Raw genomic sequence first — 22,678 nt, 5'->3', positions numbered from 1 at the left:
GAAATTAAAGGTTCAAATAAAAAAACTTTATAATGTAATTTTTTTTTTAATCTTTAAATGTTATTGAATGTTTTATTTAAAAACAATAAACAACTGTGGTATTTTTCCAGCACTGATTACTAAAAATACCAGGGCTGTCACAGAAAACTACTGTCGATATATCGTTTGAGATGGAAAAACATCGATATTCTCCTCTTCTAAGAAGAAGCAAGTAGCCACCTCATCTTTGTCAGCCGTAGATTTTGTTAGATTTAAATTGTTGAGATGGCTAGGGCGACTTTTATCGTGTGCCTTCTGATGGCCAGTGTCTGGAGCAGCCACGCCGTGATGTTCAAGCTCAGCCCGAACACCCAAAAGTGTCTCAAGGAGGACATCCAGGCGAACCAACTGGTGATGGGCGAATACGAGGTGTCCGACGTGCCCGGCCAAATCATCGACTATATAGTGAGTTTTCGACATCTAATATATATATTACCATGGTTTTAATACCGGTTTTGTGTACAAAAGGCTCGCGACACCAAGGGACACATCCTGTCGCAGAAGGAGCACATTACCAAGGGCAAATTCAGCTTCATGTCCGAGGTGTACGACGCCTACGAGATTTGCTTCATATCCAAAGTTCCTCCACGTAAGTCATGTTTACCGGAACTACGCATAAAGTATATGTTTAAATACCTTATTAAATAATAAAAATTAAAAAGTCACATGCTATGTAGGGCTGAGCCAGTCTTCAATACACATGGGTACCCAAAATGTTTTTTTTAACATATTCCAGATTGATATTTGTTATTATGATTTTTTTTTAATATAATACAATTTTGGTAAATTAAACATATCAAAAAGAAAATACTGAAAATAACACGTATAATCATTAAAGTTATAACTATATAACGAATTTGAATTTTGTACATGATAATATGTCTTGATATTGTTATGTTAAAAAGAAAAGACCTAAAATATTATGTAGAGCCAAGAAAATGAAACCTGTAGCATAACATAAGTTTTCATATATTTTACCAGATCAACGCGGCATTGTACAGGAAGTATCGCTGCAGACGAAAAAGGGTGTGGAAACCAAGAGCTACGAAGGCGTAAGTACACTTAAGTCGCCTTTCTTATCTGTTAAATTTCATGTTATTGTGTTTCAACTCAGATTGGCGAAGCCTCCAAGCTGAAGCCCCTGGAAGTGGATCTTAAGCGTTTGGAGGACCTTTCCGACTCCATTGTGCGCGATTTTGTTCTCATGCGCAAGCGGGAAGAGGAAATGCGGGATACCAATGGTATAAATAAAACCCTAATAGCTTAAGAACCCATCTAATCTTTGTTCTTTTATCGTTCCTGCAGAGAAAACCAACAGCCGCGTCCTGTTCTTCAGCATCTTTAGCATGTGCTGCCTGCTTGGCTTAGCGACGTGGCAAGTTCTGTACCTCCGCAGATACTTCAAAGCCAAAAAACTCATCGAATAATCAGTCGCTTAGCCGTAGTCTTAGTGCTTGTGGTGGAACTTTGTTTAAAAACACCTGCTTTCGATTTCATCTTTTGAACGTTTTTCTGAAATAAATGCAACTACCACGTATGTATATTTTATTACTGCGACTGCTTCTCCCACATGTCTTGGCGGTGTGACAAATAAATAGCTCATATTGGACGCGTTTAACATAACAGGTACATAACACAAAACCACACGGTACAAGTTATTGGCTCAGCTGGCATTAGTTGATAGATTCGAAGCTTAGCAGCTCAGACGGTTGTTTCCTTCAGCAGCATTGCACTCTCTGTATCGAGTCCATCTCCCTTGATGTCCAACGATGCCCCGGCTTCATCGGGGTCTTCTTTGCAGGGACTTGTGGCTGCCTTCTTCATCAAGATGTAGCGTGATTTGGCACTCGAATCCTCGACGACGGACTGCTCCATCCACAGACTGTCGTCGTTCAGCGCTTGGTTCACCAAGTTTGCCAAGCTCTCCGGCAACTTTGATATTCCGGTGGGATCTGAAGGGCCTACAAAAATTCAAACATAAGATTACACGATTTGAAGGCATTGCAAACTAGGCTGCAATCTCGACTTTCAATCCACAAAACTTGTTTTGGCCGGCTTGCAACTTTTATATTGGTGTAAAAAAACTGAAAAAGATAGACACTTTCGCTTTCAAAAATAAATACAAATAAAAAGAAAAAGAAAAGAAGACAAATGAGGTAAAAAACGTAGTTTATTTTCTTAAAGAAGACGAACACATGATAAACAATATACATAATTAAAACATAGATTCAGAGAAAAACTGTATACGAGCTTTTAAGCTGCTACTGCAAAAAGGAACAAAGTACATTAGATTGATATTCGATATGGCTCTTGAAATGCGTACATAATATAAATTAGAATTGCAATACTTCAGCTTACATATTTACAATGATTTCAATAGATTTAAAAAATGAATTTACACTAAGTAAATTCCAAAATATCTTGAGCACAATTCAAACTAAAACTTAAATATAAATTTTAAGGCTTTGAACTCCGAATTTTATAGTTTTTGATTAAGATTCTTGTAAGATTCAATAAGAGATTTTAATTACTCAAGATAGCCGTATACATAACAAATCAAAAACTAATGAAATCAAGACTGAACATAGCCTGTTAATTTTTTGGTAAGTCCACGCTATTAAAAGCATGCAGATAGAAAGGAATCTTGGAATCCTTTTATTACTATATATAAGGCGTGAAATAAGTGTTATTATAATAATGAATAGCAAGCGGTAATCTAATCGCTGGCTTAAAAATACTTTTCTTAGCAACGAAATATAAATTAAAGTAACAACGAACTGGAATTAGTGGTTAGTGGATAGTACAACACATAGGAATAACACGAGAGCTGCGTTTTGGCAACTTGACAACTTGATCAACATCACCCACCACCGCCGCCGCCGGCTCATCAACTGTGCTGTCCTCCTCGTCTTTGATGGACAAGCGCTTAAGATTCTCTAGCCGGGATTTAAGCTGACCAGGGGGAACGGCTCCCCTTGGAGGGGGTTTTTCAGCCACCTCGGGACAGGTCGATATGTCCGATTCACCAGCTTTGCTCTCTGATTTTCTATCCAGCGCTAGTCTGCCTTCTAGGGGACTACGTGAACTGCTGGAGGTGGAGGTGCACGAGCTAGTGACCTCCGGATACGGCGAATGGGACTCAGTGCTCTCTGGCGTGTAGGGATCTTCGTACTGCCGTCCCTCAGAGTCCGTGCTCAAGTGCTGCGTGTCGATGCGATTGATTATTATATCCTGTGTTAGCATCAATCGCTTGGACAGCAGCTTATACCGGTGAGCCACGGGCTGTTTCTTGATTATGTTTCGGCACATGGGACAGATGGCTTCGCCAGTTCGGCTGGTATCGTCCAACTGGAGCAGACTATTACTAGAAAGGTGTGCGCACAAGCACATGCAGATATTATCGGAATCAATTATGTTAATACTAATGTTTGGGAAGTTCGAGGAGGGCGATTTACTAGCCTCCTCCTCCCCATCTTGACTAATTTTCAGAGAATTGTACGTATTGCGAGCCTCCGTCTCATTGATCAGCTTTGAATTGGTGGCTATATCCTCAAAGAGCTTATTCGAATAGGGACAATATTTCAGTTTGACTGCGGGCAGAGGTGATGATGTTGAGATTTTGTTGGGTGCGTTGGCGTAAGTATTCGTGTAGTTGCAATCACAAGATCTATAAGTACCTTTGTTTGGTTTAAGACGGACAGTTAAGTAAACAGGCTACATGACAAAAAAAGGAAGAGATAATAATTATTAGACCGATTGAAGTACAAAATGCCATTAGAAATGGTATATACATATGACAGTCCTATCGCTTTCAGAATAAAAGTTACAGAACTAACTTCGATGCACCGAAGTCCTTAAATATCCTTACAATTTTAATAAGATTCATTCCTAGTTTTGTTGTTGCGTTTTAGAATATCTTAAATATATTTTTATTTAAGCGCACTACAAGTTTATTGTTGGTTAGGAATTGAAGCGAATTAGAATCAGCCTGTTCGAGTAAGACATTCGGAATCAATTTGAAGCCTCTAATAGCGAAGAGCAAGAATATTTATGAAAAGTGGTGCAAAGTAAAGAGCAATCGATATTTGTAAGTAGTTTTAGATTGCTTCTGAAGTTATTGAAAGAAAGTTTGATGGTCTCCAAGTATCTTTACCTTGTGGTCGCCCATGCAGACAGCTTCACCAATCATTCCGTATGTCCAATCATCGCTCCGAATAATCTCATGGACTTGGGGACTCATCAGAATCCGATCACACCAAGCCGGACAGCGGGTGGACATATAGTCGGTGGGCATTTCTGGATCCTCTTCGAACGGATATGACGGCACAAACTTAATGGGATACTCGACTAGGATGTCTTTAAGTGGCTCCAGCTCTCTGTCAAACTTCTTGAGCTAGAACAGACAAAAATTAGTCATTATGAATTTGTGGAGTTGACATATAAACTTATTACCCAGTCTTCTTTAAATTTGAGTTGATGGTCGGCATGACTAAATTCTTTTTTTCCAACAGTAAGTACGTTGTTTCCAGTTGAGTTGCGATAATGGATCTTATCGTTTTCATTCTTCACATTTTGAACGCGATGAGGAGTCAAGTTCTCAGTTAGTTCCTAATAAATTATAATAATTGAATCTTTTTTATGATAACTCGGATGGTAAACTTACTTTCACAACTCCTTCCGTGTCACATCTAAAATTAAAATCCCCAAAGACGAAAAATGGCACAGTGCCATTCTGCTCGTCCAAATGGAACCTGTTTTGGTTGTAATAAGTTAACACTGATTAAAGCTAACTAAAATACAAATTACCTTTCAATAGTATGAACTAAGGCTCTTCTCCGCGTCTTACAATAAACAGAAGGAAAATTCTCACAGGCAGCCAAATTGGAGGCATCGTGGAATAAGTGAATGTTGACTAGATCGATGACTGTGCCATTGACTTCCCATCGTGTTCGCATAAAACCTTTTCGGGACCATTTACACTAAATCAGATATAGTAGATTCATAAATATCCAAAAATCGCAGAGTAATAAAACGATTTCAACTTACTTCCGGAAAGAAATGCTGTGGGAATTTAGACTTTTCTTTGGTGGCAATAGTTTCAATATTTCCGGAATATATATGTTTATCTTTAATATCTTGGAGACTTTCCTCCCAACTGTGGGTTAAGAAATTCCATATTTTCAAAGAGGCAACATCCTGGTGGACAAAGTAAAGACTTCCAAGGGCCTATTGAAAGATAATATTTTAAATAAAATATATATTATGTGTGATCTATATAAATAATAAGACAAATACATTTAATGTTGTTTCATTAAAATATTTAAAAATCCTATTTTCAATAAATTTTGATTTCCATTTTTTCACATATTATTTATGAATCAGCTTTAAAGTACCAGAGAAATTTTAGTTTTGTTGTTGATTGAAATATGGACTCTTATGACTAAGCCCATTGAGATAACATATTAAAATCTTGCATGTGGTATGTATAAATAAATTGATTTGAATAAAATTTTTTATTATTTCTTAAACAACGAATTCGTAAACATTTGATATCGACACTTTGTTGAGACTCTATCATTAAAAATTTTTGAGGATACAACATAAATTTGATTATTAGCTTTACTCATCGGCAGATAAGTGAAAACTATAAATATGCTAAATAATAATATTTAAGAATTATATTGTACGATATTAAAAAATATGATTGGTAAACGGAAGTAAGAACCATGAAAGGTAAAGAGTAAATAAAACCATTGAGTTGAGTAACAATTTTAATGAAAAGCCAAACAATAAATTTGTAAACAATTTTAATGCTTCTTTGTTGACACCCTATCAATAAGCTTTAAATATCGTAAAGCAAAAATAATGTTTCTTCATAAAAATGATGATGATTTTAAACTCTAATAATGATATTTTAAAATAATATTTTGGTAAATGATGTTTTTTCGTAAACGGAAAAATATTGTAACAATATAGAATCTACATAGCCAATAAAAAATCAGTATCAAATAGTATTCAATAATATAAACCAAAAGGAATGTTTGTTGATACAAATTATCTTTGATTATACCTTTACTGAACGGCAGAAAAATATTTTGTTTTTTGTTTGTGATGTTTTTAAATATTTTTGGTAAACAAATGCAAGAACAGTATAGAATCTGCATAGCTTATATAAAATGAAATTACTTTTAATATTATAAAAGCTTTACGGAAGTGCAGAAGAATATATGTTTTCTAGTATTTTTAATAAACGGAAAAAAGCTGAAAGAAGCACATCTAAAACAAGTACTATCAATTACGAAACATAGAAGTATAATATTTAAAACATTTTTGGAAAAGTATAGAACTTAGCTCATTCAAAATAGTTTTTTATGTAGCTGGAAGCACGGTCTACGTTAACTCACCGTAAAGTGCTCGGCCGACTTGAAGTCCTCGTCCATGAAGATGTGTACGCAGGTGAATTGGGCCATTTCGGGGGCATCGCAGAGGCATTTGATGAACTCCTGGACGTACTCCATGGACTTCTCGTAGGTCTTTCCGCCCACTTCCTGGAGATGAAGTGCCAGGAATTTAGGCTGAACGATGGATATCTTGGCGAGGAATTCGTGGAGCCATAGCTGCAGAAGTCTCTCCGGCTGAAAAGTCGATTGAAAATTCGATTATTTGGGGGCGGATTATCAATTTGTTTGGATAAACACATATTTTGCATGTACATATGTATATTTATGTCAGTGGGTCCATACATAAATATGCGTATTTACATTTACGCATTTCGTGTATGTATGGGCCGTTTGTAAACATGTATACTTATTGGCCCTATGGAAATTTCTATTTGGATCTCAAACGTACATCCTCGAACAGGCTGCCAACATTGGCTGTGACCAGAAATATATCCGTGCAGACCCCGTCTTCCTGTGCTGAGTCCATTTGGTCCTGTTTTCGCCTGCGATGCAACAATTTAATTCACCTTTTATCAGCGTTCCAATTGAAAAAAATGTAAATACTAATTGAGTAAAGGGGCGCAGTGTTACCGTACCGTCTGTCAAAAACTAGGGCGTTTCGAAAAGCAGCTGCGGTATGACCGTTTGTTATTTATTTAATTATTATTTATTCACCAATGGATAAATCCTTATCTGGATATCAGCTAACTTAACTTAAAACTAAGTATTAATTAAAAAATATTCCCTAAGTAATTGCCCAAGCACATCCTTCTTCGATCCCCAAACCAGTCGAATACTTAGTGGCAAAGAGTTAAAAAGTCTTAAAGTTTATTATGCGGACATGTTAATTTTTCAAAACTAAATTTTTTTGTTTCGCTATAACAAAAATATTAATTGATAGTTTATTAATAATTTGACAATTAACTTGCGTAACTGTTTCCTTTGCTTAGGGTTTTTGAATTTCAAAAGAACAGCGCAGTTATATGTCAGAAACCAAAATTAGGTCTAATGCTCAGCATAATGCTCAGTGAAAAGTTAACTCAAATCAAATCAAAACAAGGTTCCTTCCATAACTTATATTGCTTAAAAATAATATCAAACATATTTAAAAATACTCAATATTCAAGTTGTAACTTAAAATAATTTGTTTTTGTCTATAAAAATATAACTTTATATTTCAAAACGGTAGTCGCTAATCTACCCAAAAAGTATTTACTTAAATTCATGTACTTACTTTTCAGTGTACCAAGTACCTTAGTTAGCAGTGTATTTGCAATTAAATATGAATAAATGCATTCCGAAATTAACTATTCAAGATATGTGGTGGCACATTAACCAAGTCTTAGATTTGTCGTCTATATTATGAGCATATCCGGCGGTGAAAAGCTATTAATTACAACTGTGTAAACTCACTATATCATACTGCAAATACTATTGCTTTAAATTCAAATAAATTCCAAAGGCTCGTAAAGTAGTACACTACTTATTAGAAATATCATCAATTTGTAACACTTATGCAAATTGTTTTTCCCACAAAACGAGTTTAGCAATTTGTCAAAAAAGAAGTCAAAAACGTAAGACTGCAGATACTATATAGGCTGCTGCTATTTTCAGGCTTTTTGAAAGTTAGGTAGTGAAAGTTGTATTGAACTTTTTTGCCTCTGTTTCGAAATCCCAACACAATCCAAGCAATTGCACGTAGCATGAATACTGAACAGCACGTGAGACGGTAGCCACATTTCTTGCAAGAATACGCAAGTGATATGATATGTGTATGGTGTATTGTATATATATGCCCTATAGGGGCCAAAACCTTTCGGGGGAAAAGCAACGGCAGTTATAAATACTTGCACATACTACGTTGCCCAGATATTTTCTTTACAGCAATGCATTGGGTTCGAAATTTATAAAGAGACGAACGGCAAGAAAACCGTTTATTGTATTTTTAGGAACCGTTTAACTCATATCTTACCGCGATCAAAAAAATGCGCTATAATTACCTTTTAGTTATTATATGCGCTTCCTGCGCTTTTGCGGTTCCGGATAGCTATTCTGGCGATATCCAGAACTCGAATTCATTGGATTTCGGTGCGTGAAGATACATAAGGATACACAGAAAATAAGACAATTATTAAAACCAAAACTATTAGTGAACTTAAAAAAAAACAATTTAAAAATATTAGTAAACCAATTGTGATTCAATTATATTTTGCAGCTAATTTATTGAAGAGTGTTTGAAAAAAGCAAGAAATGACTTAAATGTTATAATAAGTGTTATGATTGAAATATTATTATTTCAGTTGAAGCCCAAGAATATAATTATCAACAAGTTCATTAAAACTTTACCGGATAAACTTTGTTAGTCATATTAATGTTGATTTCATATTAAGTTTAATATTCTTATCCTCGCTACTGAATTTGATACGGTTTTATAATAAAATATTGGATATATTTCCCTTATTCTGGAAACTAGAATCGATTAGATTAAAAAAGAAAGAAAATAAACCACTTAAGAAGTTGATTTATTGAATTAACCCCACAAGTGATATTATTAGAACATTGTTTTGAATTTAAGTAAATAGTAAGTTGGAATCGATAGTATTCCATTATATTTCAATATTTTTCTTATTTCTATTAGGCAACGATAGTGGGGGCTATGAATATAACTCCCCGCCAAAGAACAACTACCTTCCGCCAGCCACCCCAGCACCAGAGTACCTGCCTCCACCAAATAATGGATACCAGTACAATCCGCCGCCAAACAACAACTACCTGCCTCCTCCAAACAACAACTACCTGCCACCTCCACCTGAATACGGACCACCTTCTGGTTACCCTGTGTATGGTCCACCACCTCCCTTTTATAAGCCAGCTCCTCCCATTCCCTATCATTCCCACGAATCCTTCTTGGAGAAACTTAAGTCCAAGATCAACCTATATACGCTTGGAAAGATATTGTTAAAGCTCTTGATATTCAAGAAAATAGTCAAGTTTATCGGCTTGATTTTTCTACTCCTGGTTTTGCCAAAGCTGAAAAATATTTTTAAGGATGATATGATGTCGGGATCTGGTGAAAGCGATGGAATGGAAAGTAAATTTGTAGAAACAGACAAAGGTAAGTTATTTTTAAGGATCTGTTCATAATTGAAAATTATATTTCCTTTTTTTGGTGCTTTTCAGATAAACTATCGAAACAAATTGAAGATCTTTACGATTTCGTAATAAATTCTATAGAAAACTTTGAAGGAAGAAGTTCATAAGGTGAATGCCAAAAGTAGTTAAAAATGTATTATTACGAATTGTATTACATGCGCATTTGATTATTTATTTGTTAAAATTGTTCTTTTAAATAAAATTGTTTTATAAAATACGTTTGTTTTCATTCATTAAAATAAGGTAAGTATCATTTGTATTAAAAATCGAGAAATTTTATTGAAAGTATAAAATTCTTATATCAAACATTTGTTTGTTATTTAATTTGTTTTGTTTTTGCTTATTAATTAGCCTGTAAATAAAATATTTTATACATTTCCCAAAACATTAGTTACTTTAAGAAAATAAAAGCTTTTACATTTATGTATGTACCCATATGTTACGTACCCACTCTAGATACAAAACGTTTTTTCCCATCACTGTTGACGCGATAGGTTTTTTGAACTATCGATAACCCGGCTCACTCTCACGATTTGATTTGGCTTTTTTTGCCAGTGATCTTCACTCCATCACAGTCAGATAATGCTTTGCTTTATATTCGTTGTATTGTTGGGCTTAAGCCTGGGAGATAATGCTGCAGCCCAGGATTTGCGACGTGTGGATGACACGGAGCTAATTCAACTTCTGACCGGCAACAGCAATGTGGTCGTCCTATTTAGTAAGTACTATATATATATCCAGCTTACGTGGACTATCCAAACACCGGTTTATTTGGCTTGCAGACAAAAACAATTGCCAGCGCTGTTTGGAATACGAAAATGTGGTCACCAAGATTTATCCCCAACTGCAGGAGACTCTGTCGGCCATTGTGGTGCAGTCGGTGGACAGCAATCTGGTTTCCATTTACGATCCCAGCAAGGAACCCGCTCTGGTCTTTTTCAGGCGAGGAATACCCATCTTGTACCATGGCGAGGTGAACGATGACGAAATCCTAGACTTTTTCAATGACAATTTGGAGCCAGCTGTGAAAGAGCTTTCCGATGACAACTTTGAGCACCTGACTCAGGCCTCATCGGGGGCCACCACCGGGGACTGGTTTGTCTTCTTGTAAGTTAGGCTATACTACTATATTAGTCATCTAAACATGTACACCCACTTCTAGCTATTCCGCCGAGTGTACCGTCTGTCAGCGACTTTATGCCGTCTGGGAATCTGTGGGCGGAAAGCTGAAGCGAAAGTTGAACATTGCACGAATGAACAGCGCGGAATCGGGGCTCTCGACGGCCAAGAGACTGGGAGCTTTGGAATCGCCGGCTTTTATTTTGTAAGTCCCTATCCACAGTAACGGTCAAAATAATAGTCATTTTTTTTAGCTTATGAACATAATATATTTTTTTGAATGTCCCACTTCTATTATTTTGACCGCATCTGTAAAGGTTTTACAAAACCATATACTAAAGTTAACCATTCTCAGCTTGAGGCAGGGAAAGATGTACCGGTATTTGGCCAAACAATACAGTCCCGAAGCCTTTGTCCAATTTGCTGAGAAGGGATACTTAACCCAGAGCCATCCGCAGCCAGTACCACAAATACCCAGTGCCGTGTAAGTATTTTTCTTAAAGCTCAGCCATTCTTTGATATCTATTTCGATCGAATATTAAACTCAAAGTTCGATTATTATGACCTTTTTATAGGGATTTGTGAGAAACTGAAACATGTCTTAGTAAGTTGAGCAAAGATAAACATTTCTTAAACCCATTAATGAGTTCGAACTAATTACTTAAATAATTATTATACAATTTAACTTAACAAATAATGAGTTTTAGTCCCCGGTGCAAGGTGGCAAATAACGTCAGTTTGAGACTTGATTTTGATATTAAATATTACTCCGTTGATATCAAGCCATATATTAATTGTAACCGTTGTATAATATCCATAATCGTTTATTTTGTACATAAACCTTATAATAATCAATATTACCCTGGTTTCAAGAGTTCCTGGTTTAAGAAGATCGAATTTAATAAAACAAGATTTTTGTAATAACTGTAAATGAAAATAAAAATTATTAATTATAAAACTTTTATGTATTTCAGAAACGAATTTTTGGGCCCACTCCAAAGTTATTTCAAATCTGAAAATATTACATCGCTGGCGTCTTTGGGAATTTTTGCATTGGTCGCAGTTTTTTATCTCACAAAAAAGATAGCCAAAGTATTCAGTTCAGAACCAGTGAAAACGAAAAATAAATCTAAATAAAATATAATTTCTAAACATACGTATATGGTTTTTGAAATCTAATAAATGGGATACACAGTTGTTCTATCGTCAAGGCAAGAAAATAATTTAAAAAAAATTAATATAATATTGTTAACAAATATTCAAGACAGACCCATGGAAATAAACAAATAAAATATTAGTTTTAGTCGAATAAGTGAGTTGGAACATTTTTTATCATCTATTTACTTACAAAACATAAAAATAAATTTTAACTGAACCTCAAAATTTAAATATTTACAAGCAAACGGTGAGCGGGAAAGATCAACTACTGCAATTCCTAACGATACAGAAATTGCCAGCTCTGCCGTGGAATAGTGGAAACGAAACATGCAGATACTTAATATCGCACAAGATCCATTGCTCGTTTATATCGCAAACAAAATACCTACCCAATTTACAAATTGGTTTTAATTTATTAGCGTGGCAACAAACAAACATATTAAGAGCGGGACTCAGTTAGCATCTGAGTTCAGAGGCTAACTCGTCGGCGGCAATCTAGCCAATTACTAAAGTGCGATGATAGTTTGGCGTGGAATACTTAATTTGAAACATCGTGTTGTTTTCTAAATAATAATTATATTCGCGATCGTTTTACCCGAGGTTTTGGAAGTTTTTGCAGTCGTTTGCATTTTCCCCGGAATTATTTTATCTTGGGTAAATCACTCGAAACCCGCTATTTATATTCGCTTCATACATACAGTGCTCACTAAATGTCAGTTGACGTCACAGAAGGTCTTGAAAAAAGAGCGAGGAGTGCACATACTACGGACTGGTATACTACGAATATACATATATATAAACATATACAGCTTTGGTCAAAATAATAATGGCTCAAAAACATACATTTTTAAACATAATGCTAACTAACCAAAAATCAGAAGGAGGTTTATTATTGATTTAATTGTCCAGGAAAAATTAAAACTTAAAAATTTATTTTAAATAATTTAACTTTTCCATATACTGTAGTAATTGATCTCAGAACAATTTGAGAACATATTATTTAATTAAAAATTTAAAAACATTTCATTTATCTTTTTTTCTATTTTAATATTACAAAAATATAATAAAATTCTTCAAAAGTTGGTTGCTATTTCCATTAGCTAAAAAACTACTACTTCCATTTTGACCGCTCCTGTATATATTTATATATGTATATTTGTAACAACAACATGGTGTAGGGAGAATCCCAGAGAGCGGGAGAGAGATCAAGAGAGCACATCGCCAACGACTTTCGTTGATATTTTGGCTGTATTTCGCTGTATTTTGCTGTAGTCAAGCGCACATGAGTCAGATTAATATTTTGCTTGTGCTTTTGTTCACTTCAGTTTCAGTTCATTTCGATTTAAGCACTCAAACACTAAAGTCAAAATACTAATGTGCGTACTTACGTGTAAAGCAGTTGAGAAAAATGTGCAAACGTACTACTACCATATGTACTTGTATGTGGTGAAGAGTGCCAGCATTAATCGCTTTTTTCCCCTGCACGACGACTAGAAAATACTCGACTCTAGTAGCTAGCTAGTAGTGAAAAACAAAAAAGAAATAAAATTGATATTGTGTAAGTTGTATCTAGCATTGAAAAGATGAAAAGTATGAAAAACATGAAAAGTGTCATTCCTATAAATACACCTCCTCGGGAAAGAAAGTCGCAATAATAAAGGCACCATAAAGGAACCCAACTTTGGACGAGAGCTAAAAAGTATAGTGCGCAGCCCATCATGACTAACTCACCACCCAAAAGGCTAGCCCATGTACAGAAAATCGATATTCTAGTCGCGCTGTAACGCTGGGTAGCGCGTACCTGAAAACCGAAAAAAAACAGAAAACACAAAACAAGACATTAGTATACCGAAAAACCTCTTCCGCAAATGGTCGACATATCAGCTATATAGCTATACATATCATATAGCCTCCCATCTGTGATACGCGTGTACCTTAAAACCTAAACAGTTTCCGAAATGAACAATTAACTTTGCTTCGATCTCGAGGGTATCACTGGGAAACTAACGATGCGTCTTGTCCGCAGTAAATGTTGTCAACGTGATGTTTCTGTATCCGACTATTTGAGCACCCCGCATCCGCATCCTTCGTCCGAAGTCCACACCAAAAATATATTTACTCGCTACTGGGACGACCACATAAAAATGAAGGAGTCAAGCGAAACCAGGGGAAAACCCACCCAATCTTCGTCATCAGCATCATCACCACCTGCCAAACAAACCCAGAGCGTTACGTTCGTGAGGACCAGTAATGCAAATGCACCAGCTGTTTGCGACGGGAATGGAAATGGAATTGGGAATTCAAACCAAACCGAATGGACGTTTCCCCCAAAACTGCCCACACCGCATATCTACAATTGCCTGAGCCCCGTAAGTCTACACATGAACAAAAATGTTTAAGGTTATATGATATTAATTAAAAGTAAACTCATGCGAAATAAGGTGTACGATTAAATTTAAAAGAAATCCAGAACCCATGTAGAATTGATACTTAAAACAAGTAATTTATAGGTAAAATTGATTTATTTTTGAACAGATATTTTACTTCAGCAAACATGATTCTACAAAATCTACAAAAACCCTGTAGAATTCGTCTCGATCTAACTGATATTTTAAACAAGTAATTAAATATGAAAACCTCGTCAAAATGATAGGGAAAAAGTGGATATCTTTTTGGGCATTTTGGTATCTGTTTAATTTTTATGTTCAGCAAACATTATTATACTGTTATTTATACACCACCCATCCTAAAAGCGATTCGCACATGTTTCCTCATCGGTGCAGATTATCATGACGTAACGATTATTAGATACTCCACGGGTGACCATTTATATAGTATATATACATAGTTCCTAGTCTTTGTGTGCTCGTGTGTTGGCGGAAGATAAAGAGGAAACAAATTATTTGCACTTCAGCAATTGCCATCTAAATCATTAGTATGTATGGAAGTATGAGCACTGAACAGACATACGGACATTTGGCAGTAAATTGTAGGCATTTAACGGAGCTCATTCAGCATTAAATAGATCTATTTTAAGAAATCGCTTTAGCGATAAGATTAAAAATCGCAAATATGTACGTGGGTCAGCAGGGGTTAATAAATCTTAAATCTATTGAGTTTCGATGTCAGTTAATGAACTTAAAAAAAAAGGGCTAAATCATTTTGGCACGCGATTTCCGGGTTTCACTTTCACCTCCGGTGTATACCACAAATATTTATAATTCAGACAGCGCCTTTACGTACAATATACTATATTTAATTCAAGGAAACCTGTGTTACAATTAGCCAAGAAAAAAACCTTCACAACGCATTCCAAAAATCTTGCTACCTCGAAATATATTTTTGCGATAAGCTAAAACTGAACCACAGTCCACATAACGATCAAAGCGAAGAAAATCAAAATTATGATTTAAATAAACCACATATCTTAGTTATTTTATTCCAGTTGTATTTTTAATATTACTAAAACGTCTGCAAAATTTTCATTCTTTCAGGACATGATGGCCTCAAGTGATAAAAGCAGCTTTAAAGGATTTCGCAAGCAATTTAGTGGACGGTTTAAGCGCTTAGTTACTCGAAAAGTGGAACACACTCCAGTGATACCTCCAGAATTGAAGCCGCAACTAAAAACCATATACGTTTACTAACTTAAGATGTAACGACAATTGCAAGCACAAGTGTTTTCCCCATTATATAAGGAACACCCACCGCTGTGTGCTTATATATATGGCAGGAAACATTAGTGATAGGAAAAGCAAGATAAACTAAGTTATCATAATACCATTCTGGTTGACAATTTTAAGTATTCAGCGATTCGTGCGTATTGTTAGGCTCAATAAAAAAGAACATTTCATAAGACATACAAGATTTTAATGAATTTGGCACGGAACTTATGGGGCTTACAAAAAACATCATATTGAAAGCAATTTCGAAACAAATAATTGCTTAGATATTTAAATAATTAATTTAATAATTCATTTATGTATTTTAATTATTAAACTGTACGAAACGAATGGATTAATTTGGAATGTTAAATTGTATTGATTGCTAGTCGTTGCAAAACTCATTCGTTTTCCAAGAATTTAGATACAGGATGAATGTGCTAAGCCGTCGACATTTTATTTATCCACCTTTGTTGCAACTTGGGTTGGGCCTTAGCATTACTAATCAGTCAATCAACGAGCAATACAATGCTCGGGAAAACCAATGTTAAACTCAATAGATGAACGGTGCAAGCCCAGGCTAACAAAGAACTTTCTGCCATCATGCCAAAAGAGCGTAGCCACTAAAAAATGTACTACGATAAGATTAAGTTAAACAAAGTGGATATGCCACGTCGAGCGATGGCCCCGGAATGTGTATTTTGGACAAAGTTTTGGTCACTTAATAGAAGTCTTTGCCTGAGAGCGAATTTTAAGCTTCTAGGGAATACCAAAAGGTAAGTTCCAAAGTAAGAAGAACAATAAATAAGATAAGCTCTTATCTAACAAATAATTTATAAAATAAAATGATAATTTTGCATGTGAAAGTGTATTTCGGACATAGTTTTGACTAATTAGTATGAGTTCCTATGTTAAAGCAGCTTCTCAAGCTTTGTGGTATAAAAATAACCGAGTGACAAAAGCTTTATAAGGTAAGCTCAGCCGAATGAAGCATTTTACTTATTTCTCGACAAGTGTTTTGGACATAGTTATGGCTACTAGGTACTAGTCCCTATCTTAAAACGGCTTTTCAACCTTTGTGGTAAAATAGAAATCAATTGAGGAAATATGTATAGGGGGAGTTTTTTCGCAAAAAGCCCTATACTTTTACATATTTGTTCCAAACTATCTGGTAATTAAATAAAATGCTTACTTTATTCCAATCTAAACGTACATATACACAGTCGCGTCTATATACACTTAGTCAAGTTCTCGTATATATAGTTGCATCGACCAGAAACGAGGCTATAGCAGTCATTATAAATCTACGTGAGTTCCTGGATGGCGCTGCCTGTGCTCTCTGATTTTCCTGTGCTGCCACCAGTACCAGTCTCTTTTGGGGGTCTATTGCTGGGCCCAGCTTCACTTTCGTCGTGGGTTTCGCTGTTGCTTGGATTTGGATTTGAATTTGGTTTGGGCACTACAGTCTCTGTTGACTTGGGGGATACCCCTGTTTGGGTTTGGGTGTTCCCAGAGGACTCCTCCTCGTCCGAACAGTCCACGCTGGAAACTGAGGGATTTCGTTCCTGTAAAATCATTTAAAGAGGATGAATGGTATGTAATCTTAATGAAGAAGACCTTATTAGTCTCACCATTCCTCTACGAGATAAGCGCTCGTACTTAATCATACGCTCCTCTCGCATTCGTGTCAATCGCATTAGCAGTGAATAGTGTTGCTCCACGCGATGCAAACATGTTTTGCATATGGTTTTTGGCAAGGGATCAGTCGGAGATATCTGGGGTGCAATGAATAAAGTTATGATAAATCAATAAATAACTTATTTGCTCGTTTTTGGATAAAACTATAGGGAGACTCCGTTGCAATGGCTGATTTTGGGTACACACAAGCCTATGGGCAACCCTATTCTTGCAGTCCGAGCTTTTCCATAATGTCCTCTACTAAGCAATACTCACTGTAATTGGTAGGTAATCGTTGATTTTCTCAACAAGACACAAACGCTGGCCATGATCACTATAAATATGGATTACTGTTCGGTGCATCTCGGAACAGAGTCGGCACAGAAAGCCAGATATACACGCCTTTTCAATGCTCCCCATCTCGACCGATTTGTATAGATGGTTATATCCTCAACTGCCAATGCAATGTCGGTTAATTCGAAGCCAACCAAAACAACTTTCCCAAAATATTGTATTAATACTTTTCAGATATGCGTTGTGTACATATGTTTCTACTAGAGCTGTCAAACTATCGATGGCACATTCGATGGTTGGAGCCGTGCATCGATGATTTGAAAACTATCGCGGTAATACCCACCACTAATTAAATTTAAAAACTCTATGCAGTTTCGTTAATATCCATTGTTTTTTTGTAATCGTTCTTGATCCAACAAATCTACACAACAATTTTTATTGAAAACCTTAAAACTTTAAATAAATCAACCACAACAAATTGTAATCCATAGAAAAATAATAATAGAAAGTAAAGTATCATCTACAGATCTTGCGCTAAATAAAACTAAAAAAATATTTTCCCTTAAAAGAAATCAAATAAAATTTATTATTAATAAATTAATAAACCGAAACATGGGCAATGGTATCGAAATAAAAAGTAAATAAAACTGAAATATTGATGATGGTATAGAAACGCAAATAAAAGAACCAGAACTATAACAATTTTGAGTATATATATTTATGTTCCCTTTATTTTTAAGAGCTTTTTTAAAAACTAGTTACAGTTTATTTTTTAGTTTTCTCTCAACTTATTAACTAATGTACCCAAGAAAATCTTATCAAGATAAAAAACCTTGAAGCGTCTCGAACGATAATGAGGCGCTGTTCAAAGACTGAATGTTCTGCACAGCGAATCCTTTGAAATTCGTGCATTGATGAAAACCAGGATCCATCATGAGAAGCGATTGGGTTTTTTGGTTGGACAGGCCGAAGAAGACCTCTCCTTGGACATCAAATGGTATTTTCAACTTCACACTGGGTGATCTCTGAATTGAGTTCAAAAGATCCAAGTGACAGGTGTTGGCACTTTCGCCGAAGAACACTCCATCCAAATCATTGTCGGGTATTATTTGAAATTGGGGAATGCCGGCGTTATTCAAAATTTTACAGGTAAACACACACTTTTTACGAGGGTCCTTAGGATGGGCGTAAATCCGTGTGGCCACATAACCCACTGGATATATCCAACTCTCGGTGTGGAAATTGGAATTCACCGATACGATCTCACCCAGAGAGTGAAGTAATACATTATTCAGGTTCATGGGGAACATGGGCTTCTTTTTTCTTATAATGGTTACGTTTTTGGGTTTATCCTCGCCTGGCTTTTTATGCAAAACAACCGGTTTGCTTTTCCTCACGCCTCCAAAAGATGTTTCCGAAGATTCGACTTTTCCATTTGAAACACTGGGACGTCCATTATTTGATTTTTCCAAGCCCTCGTGGAACATAAGTCGCTCTATTAGATATAGACGTTGAGATCGGGTTACGGATAACTCGGCTTGAAGGCGACAAATTTCATCGGTGAGCGAAGCGTTCTCCTAAAACGAGGTTTTAAAAGTAAACAATAGTAAGAATTATGTATATATTGGAATCTGAAGTTCTCCACCAAAACACTAAACGAATCCAAATAAACACATGTTTAGAGAATTTCAGCATCTTACCAGCAGATAACTCTTTACAGATCGTTTTAAGCTCTCGTACCGCCGCTTATATTTCAAATTCATGATTTTTTAATTTATAAACTTAGCAAAAACCAAAGATAGCAGTTTTTTATTGTTGTGGGGTTTGTTTTGATTATCGAAGTGCAGGGTTGCTATTTGTAGGATATCGAAATTGCGGTATTCGGTAGTTCTTTGAGAAGGTATTTGAAATACCAAATAAATAAACAAATCTAAGCTAATCTTTTTAACAACTATAAATAAAAATAAAAAATTAAATTAAAGTAATAGTGTCGTTTAATGAGTGTGCTTTTAAGCTATGAGTTCGATTAGTTAAAGGGCTTAACATTCCGTATTGCCTATCCTATCTAATGAATACCCACATTTTAACCTTGTAAAGGACTTAGTAATGTTAAAGAAGAGTTATTTCTGGCAGTGATAAAAGCTTTTTAAGGTAAGCTCAGCCGAAAGAAGCCTTTTACTTATTTAACGCCAAGTTAGCTGTATGTGTTTTGGACGTAGTTTTGGCTACTAGGTACTAGTCCCTATCCTAAAACGGCTTTTCAACCTTTGTGGTAAAATAGAAATCAACTGAAGAAATTTTTATGAGGGGAGTTTTTTTGCAAGAAGCCTTGCGCTTATACATCTGTGTTCCAAAATAACCGGTAATTAAATAAAATGCTTATTTTATTCCAATCTAAACGTACATATACACAGTCGCGTCTATATACACATATTCAAGTGCTCGTATATATAGATGCATCGACCAGAAACGAGGCTATAGCAGTCATTATAAATCTACGTGAGTTCCTGGATGGCGTTGCCTGAGCTTGCTGATTTTCCTGTGCTGCCACCAGTACCAGTCTCTTTTGGGGGTCTATTGCTGGGCCCAGCTTCACTTTCGTCGTGGATTTCGCTGTTGCTTGGATTTGGATTTGAATTTGGTTTGGGCACTACAGTCTCTGTTGACTTGGGGGATACCCCTGTTTGGGTTTGGGTGTTCCCAGAGGACTCCTCCTCGTCCGAACAGTCCACGCTGGAAACTGAGGGATTTCGTTCCTGTAAAATCATTTAAAGAGGATGGATGGTATGTAATCTTAATGAAGAAGACATTATTAATCTCACCATTCCTCTACGAGATAAGCGCTCGTACTTAATCATACGCTCCGCCTGCATTCGTGCCAATCGCATTATCAGTGAATAGTGTTGCTCCACGCGATGCAAACATGTTTTGCATATGGTTTTTGGCAAGGGATCAGTCGGAGATATCTGGGGTGTAATGAATAAAGTTATGATAAATCAATAAATAACTTATTTGCTCGTTTTTGGATAAAACTATAGGGAGACTCCGTTGGAATGGCTGATTTTGGGTACACACAAGCCTATGGGCAACCCTATTCTTGCAGTCCGAGCTTTTCCATAATGTCCTCTACTAAGCAATACTCACTGTAATTGGTAGGTAATCGTTGATTTTCTCAACAAGACACAAACGCTGGCCATGATCACTATAAATATGGATTACTGTTCGGTGCATCTCGGAACAGAGTCGGCACAGAAAGCCAGATATACACGCCTTTTCAATGCTCCCCATATCGACCGATTTGTATAGATGGTTATATCCTCAACTGCCAATGCAATGTCGGTTAATTCGAAGCCAACCAAAACAACTTTCCCAAAATATTGTATTAATACTTTTCAGATATGCGTTGTGTACATATGTATGTTTCTACTAGAGCTGTCAAACTATCGATGGCACATTCGATGGTTGGAGCCGTGCATCGATGATTTGAAAACTATCGCGGTAATACCCACCCACCACTAATTTCATTTAAAAACTCTATGCAGTTTCGTTAATATCCATTGTTTTTTTGTAATCGTTCTTGATCCAACAAATCTACACAACAATTTTTATTGAAAACCTAAAAACTTTAAATACGAATACTGGGCTCTGGTTCTTGTACTAAAAAATCAACCACAACAAATTGTAATATAAAAAATTAATAATGAAAAGTAAAGTATCTTCTATAGATCTTGTGCTAAATAAAACTAAAAAAATATTTTCCCTTAAAAGAAACCAAATAAAATTTATTATTAATAAATTAATAAACCGAAACATGGGCAATGGTATCGAAATAAAAAGTAAATAAAACTGAAATATTGATGATGGTATAGAAACGCAAATAAAAGAACCAGAACTATAACAGTTTTGAGTATATATATTTATGTTCCCTTTATTTTTAAGAGCTTTTTTAAAAACTAGTTACAGTTTACTTTTTAGTTTTCTCTCAACTTATTAACTAATGTACCCAAGAAAATCTTATCAAGATAAAAAACCTTGAAGCGTCTCGAACGATAATGAGGCGCTGTTCAAAGACTGAATGTTCTGCACAGCGAATCCTTTGAAATTCGTGCATTGATGAAAACCAGGATCCATCATGAGAAGCGATTGGGTTTTTTGGTTGGACAGGCCGAAGAAGACCTCTCCTTGGACATCAAATGGTATTTTCAACTTCACACTGGGTGATCTCTGAATTGAGTTCAAAAGATCCAAGTGACAGGTGTTGGCACTTTCCCACAAGAACACTCCATCCAAATCGTTGTCGGGTATTATTTGAAATTGGGGAATACCGGCGTTATTCAAAATTTTACAGGTGAACACACACTTTTTACGAGGGTCTTTAGGATGGGCGGGGATTTTTGGGTTTATCCTCGCCTGGCTTTTTATGCAAAACAACCGGTTTGATTTTCTTCACGCCTCCAAAAGATGCGAGGATTCGACTTTTCCATTTGAAACACTTGGACGTCCATTATTTGATTTTTCTAAGCCCTCATGGAACATATGTAAGTCGCTCTATTAGATATAGACGTTGAGATCGGGTTACGGATAACTCGGCTTGAAGGCGAAAAATTTCATCGGTGAGCGAAGCGTTTTCCTAAAACCAGGTTTCATAAGTTAATAATAGTAATAATTATATATTGGAATCTGAAGTTCTCCACCAAACACGAAACGATTCCAAATACACACTTGTTTAGAGAATTTCAGCATTTTACCAGCAGATAACTCTTTACAGATCGTTTTAAGCTCTCGTACGGCCGCTTATATTTCAAATTCATGATTTTTTAATTTATAAACTTAGCAAAAACCAAAGATAGCAGTTTTTTATTGTTGTGGGGTTTGTTTTGATTATCGAAGTGCAGGGTTGCTATTTGTAGGATATCGAAATTGCGATATTCGGTAGTTTTTTGAGAAGATATTTAAATACCAAATAAATAAACAAATCTAATCTAATCTTTTTAACAACTATAAATAGAAATAAAAAATTAAATTAAGGTAATAGTGTCGTTTAATGAGTGTGCTTTTAAGCTATGAGTTCGATTAGTTAAAGGGCTTAACATTCCGTATAGCCTAATCCTATCTAATGAATACCCACATTTTAAC

At 35.7% G+C, this 22,678-nt stretch overlaps 8 protein-coding genes and 1 pseudogene across 13 annotated transcripts; 4 read left to right on the top strand and 5 right to left on the bottom strand.

Annotated features, from left to right (window-relative positions):
* Window positions 1–183: 183 nt before the first annotated feature.
* LOC108143924 (transmembrane emp24 domain-containing protein bai) lies at window positions 184–1,576 on the top strand. The gene is made up of 5 exons (XM_017268508.2): window positions 184–444; window positions 508–628; window positions 1,021–1,091; window positions 1,154–1,280; window positions 1,345–1,576. Exons 1-5 carry the CDS (start codon window positions 265–267, stop codon window positions 1,464–1,466), a joined length of 621 nt encoding a protein of 206 aa, XP_017123997.1. The 5' UTR covers window positions 184–264; the 3' UTR covers window positions 1,467–1,576.
* LOC108143922 (inositol polyphosphate-5-phosphatase A) lies at window positions 1,568–7,069 on the bottom strand. Of its 3 annotated transcripts, none has more exons than XM_017268506.2 (9): window positions 6,889–7,069; window positions 6,444–6,674; window positions 5,086–5,265; window positions 4,846–5,018; window positions 4,703–4,790; window positions 4,492–4,647; window positions 4,193–4,432; window positions 2,844–3,753; window positions 1,568–2,000 (listed from the first exon to the last, which is right to left on the bottom strand). In XM_017268506.2, exons 1-9 carry the CDS (start codon window positions 6,964–6,966, stop codon window positions 1,741–1,743), a joined length of 2,316 nt encoding a protein of 771 aa, XP_017123995.1. In that variant the 5' UTR covers window positions 6,967–7,069; the 3' UTR covers window positions 1,568–1,740. The 3 variants fall into 3 exon arrangements, with proteins under 3 accessions (XP_017123995.1, XP_017123993.1, XP_017123994.1); XM_017268504.2 differs by having other exon boundaries at window positions 3,717–3,753; window positions 6,889–7,065; XM_017268505.2 differs by lacking the exon at window positions 2,844–3,753 and having other exon boundaries at window positions 1,843–2,000; window positions 6,889–7,064.
* A 1,297-nt stretch (window positions 7,070–8,366) lies between these two features.
* LOC108143789 (basic salivary proline-rich protein 4) lies at window positions 8,367–9,847 on the top strand. Its single transcript, XM_017268313.2, has 3 exons — window positions 8,367–8,567; window positions 9,118–9,594; window positions 9,660–9,847. Exons 1-3 carry the CDS (start codon window positions 8,465–8,467, stop codon window positions 9,737–9,739), a joined length of 660 nt encoding a protein of 219 aa, XP_017123802.1. The 5' UTR covers window positions 8,367–8,464; the 3' UTR covers window positions 9,740–9,847.
* A 331-nt stretch (window positions 9,848–10,178) lies between these two features.
* LOC108143961 (thioredoxin domain-containing protein) lies at window positions 10,179–11,907 on the top strand. 2 transcript variants are annotated; one of them, XM_017268558.2, is made up of 6 exons: window positions 10,179–10,350; window positions 10,415–10,739; window positions 10,795–10,956; window positions 11,107–11,235; window positions 11,327–11,355; window positions 11,726–11,907. In XM_017268558.2, the coding sequence occupies exons 1-5, from the start codon at window positions 10,215–10,217 to the stop codon at window positions 11,334–11,336; spliced, it is 762 nt and encodes a 253-aa protein (XP_017124047.1). In that variant the 5' UTR covers window positions 10,179–10,214; the 3' UTR covers window positions 11,337–11,355; window positions 11,726–11,907. The 2 variants fall into 2 exon arrangements, with proteins under 2 accessions (XP_017124047.1, XP_017124046.1); XM_017268557.2 differs by lacking the exon at window positions 11,327–11,355.
* Window positions 11,908–12,328: 421 nt separating this feature from the next.
* On the top strand, window positions 12,329–15,767 carry LOC108143963. Of its 3 annotated transcripts, none has more exons than XM_041708983.1 (3): window positions 12,329–12,563; window positions 13,936–14,278; window positions 15,404–15,767. In XM_041708983.1, the coding sequence occupies exons 2-3, from the start codon at window positions 14,054–14,056 to the stop codon at window positions 15,554–15,556; spliced, it is 378 nt and encodes a 125-aa protein (XP_041564917.1). In that variant the 5' UTR covers window positions 12,329–12,563; window positions 13,936–14,053; the 3' UTR covers window positions 15,557–15,767. The 3 variants fall into 3 exon arrangements, with proteins under 3 accessions (XP_041564917.1, XP_017124051.1, XP_017124052.1); XM_017268563.2 differs by lacking the exon at window positions 12,329–12,563 and adding an exon at window positions 13,171–13,467; XM_017268562.2 differs by lacking the exon at window positions 12,329–12,563 and having other exon boundaries at window positions 13,168–14,278.
* Window positions 15,768–16,746: 979 nt separating this feature from the next.
* LOC108143964 lies at window positions 16,747–17,811 on the bottom strand. The gene is made up of 3 exons (XM_041708982.1): window positions 17,525–17,811; window positions 17,203–17,346; window positions 16,747–17,136 (listed from the first exon to the last, which is right to left on the bottom strand). Exons 1-3 carry the CDS (start codon window positions 17,666–17,668, stop codon window positions 16,876–16,878), a joined length of 549 nt encoding a protein of 182 aa, XP_041564916.1. The 5' UTR covers window positions 17,669–17,811; the 3' UTR covers window positions 16,747–16,875.
* A 451-nt stretch (window positions 17,812–18,262) lies between these two features.
* LOC108143962 (transforming growth factor beta regulator 1-like) lies at window positions 18,263–19,366 on the bottom strand. The gene is made up of 2 exons (XM_017268560.2): window positions 19,243–19,366; window positions 18,263–19,119 (listed from the first exon to the last, which is right to left on the bottom strand). Exons 1-2 carry the CDS (start codon window positions 19,303–19,305, stop codon window positions 18,361–18,363), a joined length of 822 nt encoding a protein of 273 aa, XP_017124049.1. The 5' UTR covers window positions 19,306–19,366; the 3' UTR covers window positions 18,263–18,360.
* A 542-nt stretch (window positions 19,367–19,908) lies between these two features.
* Window positions 19,909–20,971, bottom strand: LOC121467528. Its single transcript, XM_041708984.1, has 3 exons — window positions 20,687–20,971; window positions 20,365–20,508; window positions 19,909–20,298 (listed from the first exon to the last, which is right to left on the bottom strand). Exons 1-3 carry the CDS (start codon window positions 20,828–20,830, stop codon window positions 20,038–20,040), a joined length of 549 nt encoding a protein of 182 aa, XP_041564918.1. The 5' UTR covers window positions 20,831–20,971; the 3' UTR covers window positions 19,909–20,037.
* A 522-nt stretch (window positions 20,972–21,493) lies between these two features.
* Window positions 21,494–22,678, bottom strand: LOC108144007 (annotated as a pseudogene).

This window comes from Drosophila elegans, unplaced genomic scaffold (assembly GCF_018152505.1).
Source record: "Drosophila elegans isolate 14027-0461.03 unplaced genomic scaffold, ASM1815250v1 contig_468, whole genome shotgun sequence".
NCBI classification, from domain to species: Eukaryota; Metazoa; Arthropoda; class Insecta; order Diptera; family Drosophilidae; genus Drosophila; species Drosophila elegans.
The sequence above is the reverse complement of the archived record's forward strand: the minus strand, read 5'-3'. Positions and strand labels throughout refer to the sequence as shown.

What these genes read in the sequence shown, in the direction of transcription:
- LOC108143922 (XM_017268506.2), bottom strand. Translation starts at nt 6,966, where the DNA reads ATGGACTCAGCACAGGAAGACGGGGTCTGCACGGATATATTTCTGGTC. An exon ending in TCAAATTTAAAGAAGACTGG is followed by an intron (nt 4,433 to 4,491) that starts GTAATAAGTTTA and finishes TGTCTGTTCTAG; the next exon opens with CTCAAGAAGTTTGACAGAGA. An exon ending in TCGTGTTATTCCTATGTGTT is followed by an intron (nt 2,001 to 2,843) that starts GTACTATCCACT and finishes GAATTTTTGTAG; the next exon opens with GCCCTTCAGATCCCACCGGA.
- LOC108143963 (XM_017268562.2), top strand. Translation starts at nt 13,919, where the DNA reads ATGCGTCTTGTCCGCAGTAAATGTTGTCAACGTGATGTTTCTGTATCC. An exon ending in TCTACAATTGCCTGAGCCCC is followed by an intron (nt 14,279 to 15,403) that starts GTAAGTCTACAC and finishes TCATTCTTTCAG; the next exon opens with GACATGATGGCCTCAAGTGA.
- LOC108143961 (XM_017268557.2), top strand. Translation starts at nt 10,215, where the DNA reads ATGCTTTGCTTTATATTCGTTGTATTGTTGGGCTTAAGCCTGGGAGAT. An exon ending in GGGGACTGGTTTGTCTTCTT is followed by an intron (nt 10,740 to 10,794) that starts GTAAGTTAGGCT and finishes ACCCACTTCTAG; the next exon opens with CTATTCCGCCGAGTGTACCG. An exon ending in GAATCGCCGGCTTTTATTTT is followed by an intron (nt 10,957 to 11,106) that starts GTAAGTCCCTAT and finishes AACCATTCTCAG; the next exon opens with CTTGAGGCAGGGAAAGATGT.
- LOC108143964 (XM_041708982.1), bottom strand. Translation starts at nt 17,668, where the DNA reads ATGGGGAGCATTGAAAAGGCGTGTATATCTGGCTTTCTGTGCCGACTC. An exon ending in ACGATTACCTACCAATTACA is followed by an intron (nt 17,347 to 17,524) that starts GTGAGTATTGCT and finishes ATTGCACCCCAG; the next exon opens with ATATCTCCGACTGATCCCTT. An exon ending in GCTTATCTCGTAGAGGAATG is followed by an intron (nt 17,137 to 17,202) that starts GTGAGACTAATA and finishes ATGATTTTACAG; the next exon opens with GAACGAAATCCCTCAGTTTC.
- LOC108143924 (XM_017268508.2), top strand. Translation starts at nt 265, where the DNA reads ATGGCTAGGGCGACTTTTATCGTGTGCCTTCTGATGGCCAGTGTCTGG. An exon ending in AAACCAAGAGCTACGAAGGC is followed by an intron (nt 1,092 to 1,153) that starts GTAAGTACACTT and finishes GTTTCAACTCAG; the next exon opens with ATTGGCGAAGCCTCCAAGCT. An exon ending in GGAAATGCGGGATACCAATG is followed by an intron (nt 1,281 to 1,344) that starts GTATAAATAAAA and finishes TCGTTCCTGCAG; the next exon opens with AGAAAACCAACAGCCGCGTC.
- LOC121467528 (XM_041708984.1), bottom strand. Translation starts at nt 20,830, where the DNA reads ATGGGGAGCATTGAAAAGGCGTGTATATCTGGCTTTCTGTGCCGACTC. An exon ending in ACGATTACCTACCAATTACA is followed by an intron (nt 20,509 to 20,686) that starts GTGAGTATTGCT and finishes ATTACACCCCAG; the next exon opens with ATATCTCCGACTGATCCCTT. An exon ending in GCTTATCTCGTAGAGGAATG is followed by an intron (nt 20,299 to 20,364) that starts GTGAGATTAATA and finishes ATGATTTTACAG; the next exon opens with GAACGAAATCCCTCAGTTTC.
- LOC108143789 (XM_017268313.2), top strand. Translation starts at nt 8,465, where the DNA reads ATGCGCTATAATTACCTTTTAGTTATTATATGCGCTTCCTGCGCTTTT. An exon ending in CTCGAATTCATTGGATTTCG is followed by an intron (nt 8,568 to 9,117) that starts GTGCGTGAAGAT and finishes TATTTCTATTAG; the next exon opens with GCAACGATAGTGGGGGCTAT. An exon ending in ATTTGTAGAAACAGACAAAG is followed by an intron (nt 9,595 to 9,659) that starts GTAAGTTATTTT and finishes GGTGCTTTTCAG; the next exon opens with ATAAACTATCGAAACAAATT.
- LOC108143962 (XM_017268560.2), bottom strand. Translation starts at nt 19,305, where the DNA reads ATGAATTTGAAATATAAGCGGCGGTACGAGAGCTTAAAACGATCTGTA. An exon ending in CTGTAAAGAGTTATCTGCTG is followed by an intron (nt 19,120 to 19,242) that starts GTAAGATGCTGA and finishes ACCTCGTTTTAG; the next exon opens with GAGAACGCTTCGCTCACCGA.